General features: G+C 41.7%; 1 protein-coding gene across 1 annotated transcript in view; it reads right to left on the reverse strand.

The window, feature by feature from the left end:
* Nucleotides 1–9,842, reverse strand: part of nkd1 (NKD inhibitor of WNT signaling pathway 1) — a 35,635-nt gene extending 25,793 nt beyond the window's left edge. The window contains exons 1-3 of the mRNA XM_030726445.1: nt 9,670–9,842; nt 9,515–9,547; nt 9,132–9,271 (exon numbers count right to left, since the gene is read on the reverse strand). Of these exons, the coding sequence (XP_030582305.1) occupies nt 9,132–9,271; nt 9,515–9,547; nt 9,670–9,694 (198 nt within the window). The 5' untranslated portion in view covers nt 9,695–9,842. The remainder of the gene's footprint in view (nt 1–9,131; nt 9,272–9,514; nt 9,548–9,669) is intronic.
* Between the last annotated feature and the right edge of the window lie 731 nt (nt 9,843–10,573).

Consider the following 10,573-nt stretch of genomic DNA (forward strand, 5'->3'; position numbering starts at 1 on the left):
TAACAAATCACAGCATTATGGCCCTCTAAATTCAGAGCCAAACCCAGTTCCAAAGAATAAGGAAAAGAGAATAGGAGCAGATTGAAAGAGAAGAGAGGGTGTATTACACAAAATGACACACCTCATCTCCAAAAGCTGTTGTGGTTGGATATCTCACGGAATTAGTTCCCTTTTGAACCTTTTTTGGCTATAAGGGCAGCGCAGATTTACTGGGATTACAGAGTGCATGCATGCACTAGGGCTGGGTAATTCAACAAATATATTAGCACAGCTACTTCCGAGGTGCATAGAAGAAGTCAAAATTTCAGCAGAACTTGTATCCAGAACAACTTCACTGCGAGGCTGAAGCAGCTTGTGAGTATACAGCGATTAACATAGTCCATCATATGTTGGGGTGGTAGTGATTTTTCTTGTTTTATTTGAGTAATTAAGTGATCTAACTTGTTAAGAGCTCAACTATTGACACTGATGGAGATTTTCACCATGTAAGGCTAGCAAATCTAGTGATGTGAAAACTTGGCACTGTACGGTTAATATTTAGTACTGCGGAGCAAAGCACCAGCGTGAAGGTCTTCCTGTGTCCAACAAATTTCAAAGCTAACAAGTTATTCCAGAGACCCTGCCAGGTAAGCTAGCTGCATTTTACTAGGGTCTCTTGCAGCATCAGGTTGTGCATTTTAAATAGAATGAGTTATATACTAAATGAACAGCCACATTTGTTCATGTGTGTAAATCTTTTTCTGCAGAAACAGGATGCTTGCTTCCGTGAGTGTGAGACACATTGTGTTACATTGTGGACCTTAGCAATTAGTCAAAGCTCTCTTTGAGGAGAGACAGTCCTTCAGTCGTCTGGGTGGCTTCAGACGCCAGTCTCAAGTACTGCAAAGTGTGGGAGGAGAAGGGTTTTAGTCAAGAAGTCGACCTCGAGGGAAACAAAAAAGTGACAGGCACTTCAGCCTTTTACCAAAGACAAATGAGAAGATCCACTTCAGTAACACCTCATGCCAGTGGCTACAGCTTAAGGTTTTTGCTCTAAAATAGCATGTAATAATGTAAGATGAGGAAGATGATGTCTCTGCAATCTTCAGTAATGTTTTAAAAGAGTACGTTTCCTAAATAAACTCTGAATTTGTAAGTAAGCTTGGAATGTTTTAGGACAGGACATCTCAGTTTTCCTTTTAAAGAATTTTATATTATCTAATGTACTACGTGTCAGACTACAAGCTAGAATGCACCAACGCACATCTTTTGTAAGAAGTGCGTTAGGACTGCGGTCAGGGCTCATTCCAGCCAAAATACATATGAAAACAACCTGTAGATTAAATGTCATAAAACCTGATCTTTATAATCAGATCTCTCCAAATGACAGTTGTCAGTGCATTCATTCAAAGCCAAATACTAAACCTTGTCCCTGCAATAAACACTGGAACTCCATGTGGTAGGTGGCAGTTATGGAAGCCTCTAACGTGTGCATGTTGACCAGATGGGACTGACCTCAACACCAAGGTGGCCAAATTCTTCCCCTCTGCCTGTGCACACTGATGCCCATGCACTCTCATTCACATGAACGCGCAGCAGACATCCTGCCAGCCACAAGCCACCACCTCAAAACATCCCTCACATCTGACCTTTTAACTGTGGACTTATAATCTCTGTAATTACAGAGAGTGTTTCAACTTAGCAAGTAAACATAGCAGCAGAAATAGACACTTGAACTACTATATACAAGTGCGCTGGTGCCAGAGGCACGTTTCTATTCATAGCTGACTGGAATTAGTGGCTTGTGTCACTGCTCACCATAATCAACTTGCAGCAGAGTACTTACACAATTGCAAACTGCTTCCAAATTCTCCTAACATTGCTCATACACATATTAAAACACAGACACATAAAATTACACACAGAATTTATGAAAACACATACATGAGCTGTCCGTTAGGGTCAAACTCCTAATGGTTTCATAGAACAGCTGTATTGTGTCAGGGACATAAGCAAAATAATCGTCATCATCAGCATACAAGAAGAATTAAAATCTTTTATGAATAATAACATTGAAATGATCAGTTATCCCCAAACATAAATATCAGTCTAGAGAGAGAAGTTTTTAATTTAATGCCATTTGGGTTCCAAATATAAAGTTGTCTAATTGAAGAGGAAATATTTAATAATAATTAAATCTAATAATCATTAGTTATGTATTATTAATCTCTGGCTCTCTTCCACAGTGTGTCTTTTGTCCTGTCTCCCTCCCCTCAGCCCCAACCAGTCACAGCACATAGCTGCCCCTCCCTGAGCCTGGTTCTGCCGGAGGTTTCTTCCTCTTAAAAGAAAGTTTTTCCTTCCCACTGTTGCCAAATGCTTGCTCATTGACTGTTGGGTTTTCTCTGTAATTATTGTATGGTCTTTACCTGTCAATATAATGCACCTTGAGGTGACCGTTTGTTGTGATTTGGCGCTATATAAATAAAACTGAATTGAATTGAATTTTATGATTAAAAAAAATAGGACACTTTAACACTCTAAATTCACACCTGTGGTGATCAGACTTGCACTTCATCTTTCACAGACTCAGAGCCAAAACGATATTTAAATTTCAGACAATGTTGTAAGCTCTATGGAGCTTTAAAATTAGACCCCAGCCCCTACTTACAAAATCCTCTGTTCAACAATTTTGTCACATGTGAGTATGCCATTACTATTAAAAAGCAAGTGAAGCAGTTGTGAGTTTGAAAAACAGGGTAAATGGTTCTTTGGGGAGCACAGGGTTGATCTGCTCCATTGAGAATCTACAGGGTGAGGTCCTCTTTGGGTTGTGGCACCTGTGGAGCTTAAACACAGCAGGGGTGGACAGCTTTCCTTTCAGCAGGGCAGATCTTCTGTTTAACTTTCCTTCCACTAAAAACATCCCCTAACAGACAATCCAGACCTCCTCCATTCCTGGCGCCACAGGAAAAGCTGAAGAGCCCTGGATCCTCTGTCGGTGAGAGGCACAATGCTTTCCTACCTCTGTTTACCTAAACCCACTTCCCCCTTTCCCTCCACCTCAGGTGGCTTTAGAGCCCTGGTCACCAAAGAGCACAAACACAAGGAGAATAAATACATCACCAAAGTTCATGGAAGCTGTGGAGTCCATCAATACTGTTTCCCTAAATCTAGTCTGTGAGACAAAGATGTGGAAGGGAATCACCCTGGGAGTCTGTTAGCAGTGATAAATAGATTCACAAATTAGGGTAAACACATGGATAATATGTGAATGTATATCCGTGAATGCCTTTGTGTTTCATGGCCCACACACGTGCATGCTCACTGCACACTCTCATGAGAGCTTGATAGCAGTTTTATGCAGATGTTGATCTTGTCCTATTTGAGACCCACTTTGAGTGCTCAGTCAAATTATTCAGCACTTACTGCATGGGCCACAGCGCAACCCGCAGGGGAACCCGATAAACAAACAACAGAGAATTATTCAGGGTTTTAAACACTTAAACGCGCACTTCAGCAGAGCCTTTTAAGTGGGTGATTAAATTGAGCACTGAGCTCCCACAGAAACCCCAGGACCACCGCAGGGGTTTCAGTCACCTAGAGCTTCTCCCAGACCCACGCGTGCGCATCCTGGTCTATCCCCGAACTATGAAAAGACTATTCTTGTACTTACTTTACATAAGTAATACTTTAAAAGCTCTTAGCAGAAACAGTTTTGCAGAAAAGAACTCAATGAAAAAAATAACTATAGCACATTAGACCACAGTTTTCTCGTCTTCTTAATCTCTAAAAAATTTTTTTACAAGTCAATGATCCACCACATTTGCTCCATGAAACCTCCAGCTATCTATTATCTAAAGTGTTTTACATTTAATTACTAAAATTAGAAAGCAAAATGTTTCTAAAAAATTAGTGTCCCATGCATAAACACATCAAAATATTTCTGATCATTACAGAAAAGATAATGTCAGTTAAATAAACTCTGTATTTAGATAGATTGCCCTCTCAAAGTATCACACCATCTATACTGTTTGCTACTAGTTTTTCACCATTTCACTTCAATCCGATTTTAAAACACAGGGAAACCAAAGAGGAGAACATCCTCTCTCCATTCTTTCAAGTTGTGGAATAAATGCCACCCTCAAGTGTGGAACAAAACTCTCCAGCCAGAGAGACACTTTGATCAACAGCTATCCGTTGCTCCATACTGAGCATATATTTGGGAAAACAAAGCACAATCTCAGCTGCTAATCCCCTGAGATTCACAGCACATTCCCGTGGAAGCCTTTGATCTCTGAAGTGCATCCGGACAGCTGACTCCAGACATACTGCACACTTACGTGCACACGCTTGAACAGATATGCACATACATGAGCATTTCACTCCGGCTATTACCGTGTCAGAAACATGCTTTTATTTCCACTGAGAACTACACTGACATTTCTTTTGCAAAGTTTAAACGTGTTAAAGACTATAACTAAACTAAGCAAATTTAGCCTTGCAGAAAAGGGTATGAACGGTATATAACGGTAAGAGATGGATGCATTAGACTTAACAAAAAAGAAAGACAGGCAACCCTGATCAATGTCTAAATGCCACTAGAGCTCAATCTTACACTAAACTACTGTACAACATCCTTTTACATAAATCCTTTACAGAGGACACCATTCACAATGGCTGAGTTATCCACTCTGCTTTGTCATACAGGAGAAACTCTCCCAGCTTTTAGGACCCTTGTTGACATATGATGCCTGATGTGACATTAAAGCCAACGCCACTTCCTCAAACCTCCCAGTGCCCCAGCTATGCTGATGTCAGCCCAAAGCTTTTCTCAGCATCTTCTCATGGGAAAATGAAAAGAAAATCACTGAGCCCCTCTATGGCCAGGTGGTACCCCTCCTCCCAAAGGCTAGGGCTTTTCTTCTCTTTAGAGTGTGGCTCCAAACTTTTCTCCCAGCCTCTTCAAAGACCAACAACAGGCCCTTGGTCCCTTGGGAGCACAGAGGGGGTAGAGCCCGGTGGGAGAGGGGCATACGTCACACAGCACGCACAAGAGGGCAGCCGGTGGGAAAAGAAAACGCACGGGGAGAAGACAGAAAGAAGGAGAGAAAGAGGAAGAGGAGTCTGCATTTGAAAGGTGCTTTCAGCTTCTAGACAAGGGCCCTCGCTTTGTGAAAACGACAAGGAAAGAAAAAGCACAACAGCAGAAGCGAAAAACGAAGGGGGCGCAAAACCTGCCATGTCTTTTATCAGACTTGGAGGCTGAGGGAATGCGTTTAAAAGCTTTAGGCCTATTTCCAAAAAAACCTTTCTACTTTCAAAAAAAAGAAAAAAAAATCAAAGACCCAGCAACCAACTGTGAGACGGGAGGAGTTGGGGCAGAAGTTCCACTGTGATTCACTTCAGAGTTGCATTCTGTCGTCTGATGTACCTTTGCTTTTTGTCTGCGTTCCACAGAAACTCATGGAAGTTCAGCTGAACAAAAAAAACAAATCCGGGTTTTGGAGAGTAGCAGTTTGGCAAGACTGGACGTGGAGGGTTTTTTTTTTTTCCTTTCTACACAGAGGGTAAGGCTTCAGGGAGGAGTGGTGATCAGTGTCACTGCAAACACCTCCCAGCATGGCCCACTTCAAATGCAGTCTCATTTCATCAGCCACAACTGACACAAGGCCACAGGGTGAGCGCAACAAACAGATGGAGGATAGGAAGGGAGAAAGGGGGCGATGGCAGAAGCGAAAAGAGGGGGAGGGGTATTTTAGAATAGAAAGGGATAACTTGCGAAGAAGGTCATTAAAATAGAGAACTTCTAAAGTCGGTCTTGACATGTGGCAATCGTGCCGAAAGAGGTAACCTCATAAAGTAGTCACCAGAAACTCGAACTTCCAAGTCCTAAGTTGTGAAAATCTTCAGCCCCTATCAATGTCTCTGTCAGTAAATGAATTTTACAGGCTGCACATAACATATCAGATTTATCGGCGGGTACAGACACCGTGCTGTGCACTCGGGAGAAAGTGTGCCAAGGCTCACATGACCTGGATCTCATGTGTTGAGGACTTACAGGTCCACCTGCCCACACCACTCACTCACTCACTGTCTGCCAAGCTCCAGCAGCCTTACATCTGACAACACAAATCATGAATGGGTGCAGAGCCTGCATGGAATCATCATTAAGTCTTCAAGTGCCTTCAAGTGCATCTTTATGCTTCAGTCTGTGTGTCCTCAAACACAATTCCAATTTAAAACCATTAAATGAAGAAAAACTGCTAATGTGAGGCACTCTACCCAACAATGACCACTTTAAAAACTGCAGTTTTCTTACAGGGAATATGGTTTGGAAAAGATTGGTTCAAAAGAATTCCAAGCGTGGACTCCCTACTGCTGAACCCCGACCCACATTCTCCCGGACCCTGTTTCAGCTGGGATGGCAGCTTAAAGAATAATGGCTATAAATAACTATCTCACCAGGTATTCTATGCAATATAGGCAACTTTTAAAGCAAAGAGAGTAGACTTGCATTCTCACATAAAAGGTTAGCTCCTGTTTTTTACGTAAAGGCACTGCAGGGCCAGACTTTTAAACTTCTTCTCACACGACAAGACTTTCAGTTAAAAACATATGATACGGTGAACATTTTCTTTTCCGGAGGTAAACCTATTCCATTTGAACAATGATTCATGATTCAAGATTTGAGATCATTGTGATAATGCCTTATTTATGGAGTGAATGGAATAGGGTTGGAATGACCTCCACTCATGGAATTATTCAGTAAATGCTCTGGAAAGGGTGAGACTTTGTAGCGTTTGTGTAACTCTTCTTAACAACTAAAAAACAAAAGCAACACAGAGCGCTTACGCCACACAACCGAAATGTAGAAAGTACCACTATACAGTTATACAAGACTGTAGGGAAATTACCGAAAGCTACTTCACATCCCAACACAGCTTGTAAACTGTGCTCCTTCTGATTAATGATTGGGTTAATGAAAATGTTTATTTAAAAGCTACTATTGGCCGCTCACTTATTCACAAGGGCTCACCACAGCGGGTAGCTCCGCATATTTGATTTGGCAGATTTTTACGCCGGATGCCCTTCCTGACGCAACTCTCAAGGGATCCGTCTATCCTCCCAGGATCAAACCGGACATTTTTTTGCCTATTAGGCAAATGTGTAAACCAGTACACTGCAAAGTGCAGTGAAAATTAGTGAGGGGCTGCAAAATCTTGTCTTCATAAAAATGTAAAATATGTTTCATGCCAAGGCACAGAATGGAAAAATAATACATAAATGCTTTAAACTTTAATAATCATTACAGATTTAGAATCCACTTTATAATCACAAAACAAAAGAGGAAAAGCACCCAAATAAATATTGATGTGGAAACAACTTTTCTTCTTTTCTTCATTTTCCTTCCGAGTTATGAAATAAGCCATTAGACACCGAGACTTGAATTATTTATACAAGCTGAACTCTAAATTGTTCAAAAACATCCAACCCTTTTGGCGGGGGCCTCATCCATCCCGAGCCAAAACTTCACACATGACTGTTTGCTGGGGGAAAAAAAACGCATGTGAAGATGTCGAGGAACAAAGTAATGAATGTTTGTTTTTGCAGTAATAAATTATGGTAATTGCATGATAATAATGTGGTTTTAAATGCTTAAATTGCCCAAAGCGTATGAATCCCACTGAACATATAAACAACAAAATAAATGGAATAGATTTCTCCAGCAGCTACATACTCTGGAACAGAAACATAGGATCTGGGTTTTTTCCCCCCCTCCTTAAAACCGCTCTTCAAAATACATCCCAGTGCCTGCTGTGAGTGTGATCCTGTTACCATATGAAGAAGTTTACTGCAGCTCTGGACACACGTCAGGATGAGCGATTTTTCATGTAGACGCCAACCTCACAACACTCTACTCTACACACCTCTGGAACCCAAATCTGCCAAACACCTCTTGCAGCAGAAGATAAGACAATGGTGGACTTTATACCTGGCTTCAGTGGGACTCAGCACATAATTTTGTTGCCTTAGACTTCCTCAGGTTGTATGTTTGGCTGCTGCTCACCAGCATGCCAATAACTTCTCATGCAAATGGCTCATTTAAGAATCCAAATCGGCATGTGTATTTCTGCCTTGCTTGTGTTATTAACAGTTTCAAAGCGTGGCGTAACACGGCCTTTACAAGCGACTTGCTGCATGAAAGTGACACCAAGGAGCTGGATGTCACTGATAATAGGATTCTCGTCTTTAAGAACAGTGAGCAACTAAAGGATCTGTTGAGTATTTAAAAAAAGAAAATCATGCCTTGCAATATCACAAGAGAGCATTACAGTAAGTGTGATAGATCCTGGATTGTGGGCTGACTTTAATAAATAGATGCATTTCTTCTCCCAGTGTCTGGATTGTGGGTGGAGGGACTTGTTTTCCTTTATTTATTTTTTAATTCTTGATGGGCTCCAATTCCTCAAACATGCTGCCTTTGAGGAAGGCATGGCTAACCAAAGAGGCTTAACACTCCTCTGAAGCAATTCCAAAGGATTTCAACGCTTGACAATAACAGCACTGTGTTTACGGCAATGCCAAAATACAAAACAAGCATGACCTCCAACATTTCTCTCTCCAGCCTTTAACAATCAACACTTGTCACCGGACTGTCACACTGAACTCCTTTCAAGGCTTGATCTATTGTTACCTGAAAAATAATCCCTCAGCTCAAGCGCACACGGTTGCGCATTTGTTCCCTACAAGAGTGAATGAGCTCAAGAGTATTAATATTTATTCTTTTAATTTGTCACACTGAAAGCAAAAATAGCCCGGCATTGGACACAGAACTAAGTGAGTGGTTTACTTTAATTACTTTTTTCCCGTTATGCGCGCGATTTAACTCACTATGAACAGCCACTGTTAAAAGTTTATCCACCAAAGAGTCAAGAAAGGCTGACAACAATTGAGGTTAAATGTAGCCTTGCGTGCTAAAATGGAAGTGACACGGTGATGCGCAATTTAAAAAGGAAACAAAACAAAAAAGCTTAATGTGTCAAACATACACGAGGGGACACACAATACTTGACTTACATGATACAAATAAAATAATTTAGAAAGCGACACTTCAGTACGAATACCTGAGCGGATATAGTGACACTCACCCGTGCTGTTAACCCGCAGTTATTCTTGTGGTGACAGTCCTGTTGCTCGAGGCGAGAGCTCGTGCAATAGTATTTCTGCTTCACGAGCCAGTCATCGATTCCCTTCCTCGCCAAACAGGCATTCACTACAAAACTGTCGCCTGAAACACACAAACGCATTATCAGCAGTGAGTATAAACTTTTTTTTTTTTTCTTCCTCTTCTCTTTTGTGTTCAGACCATAAACGGGTTTATCTTCAAAGACTCTCGGGAGTCTTTGCCCCGCAATAAGCTGAGACTGATAACGGAGTCTGGAAACTGCTCCGCTGTTCACAAACTGACCGAAATGCTCAGAAAAATGTTGAAGTGCATCATGTAGGAGAGAGGGGCAATAAGTGCGCTTACCTTCTGGACTCTCCCTCGGTTTACAAATAGCGGCTTTTGAGAGAGAGCGAGAGAGAAAGAAAGACAGGACACAATGAAATGTGTTACTCGAAAGTATCGCGGCACCAGCGGAACAACTACAGCTGTGATTTTCTCTCAGGAATAAGAAATCTTACCATGTTTCGAGTGCAGTTTACCCATTTCTATGCATCGAGTTGGAGTTGAAAACCATCAGATGAATATAATCCAAAGGAGGAAAAAAAAATAGAGACGCGCTACGATATCCAGACAGAGGAGCGTCCGTGGAGACCGAGAGCAGACTGCGCTCAGAACAGGACCGTACGGCCAGGGAGCCAAAGGAGCCTTTGATCCAGAGCGCCGCCACCGACAAGACGCACAAAAGACAATAGGCTGTGCGACTTCCTTCCACCGCTTTCAGAATAAGTCACGTGGAACTCAAACCTCAAATGATGATGAACAGATAAAGAAAAGTATGTCTCGTGGCTTACAGCACTCTTATAGTCTTAATGACGTAAAGCCAGGAAATGTCACCAAATCAAATCTATACTGGTTACAGATACACCACGATTAAAAAAAAGAAAAAAGTCCCACAACAGAACCGCTCTCAGACCCACGCTCCTGTTTTTGTAATGCTTTTATTATGAAAAATTAAATGTCAGCTTTTCCGGAGCCTTGTGCCTTTTTTCTGTCTGGCTTCACGCAGCTCGTTCAGCGTTGGCTTTCAGGCGCGGAGGACGCCAATACATCAATTTCTCTCTTTCATTTCTGTCACCGGGGTCTGGTGGCATCCACTGGCAAAAAGATCTCAAGTCAGCGACCCTAGTAGGTTATTTCAAATCCCCGCGTGTTTGAAACGTCTGGTGTTTTTTTCTTTGCTAATATTTTGAGAGAGAATACAAATGAGCAAAACACAAAAGAAATTTACTAGAAAGTTGCAAGAACTTCCCCTCGGTTTGGGGTTTGGGTTGCTTACTCTGGCAGATTAAATACCCTGCATCTCACATCGCCAAGTATGCAAAATCTTTTCTATAATTTCGCGTGCATTACCTTTGACAGCGC

Source organism: Archocentrus centrarchus, chromosome 3 (assembly GCF_007364275.1).
Source record: "Archocentrus centrarchus isolate MPI-CPG fArcCen1 chromosome 3, fArcCen1, whole genome shotgun sequence".
In the NCBI taxonomy this organism is placed as follows: domain Eukaryota; kingdom Metazoa; phylum Chordata; class Actinopteri; order Cichliformes; family Cichlidae; genus Archocentrus; species Archocentrus centrarchus.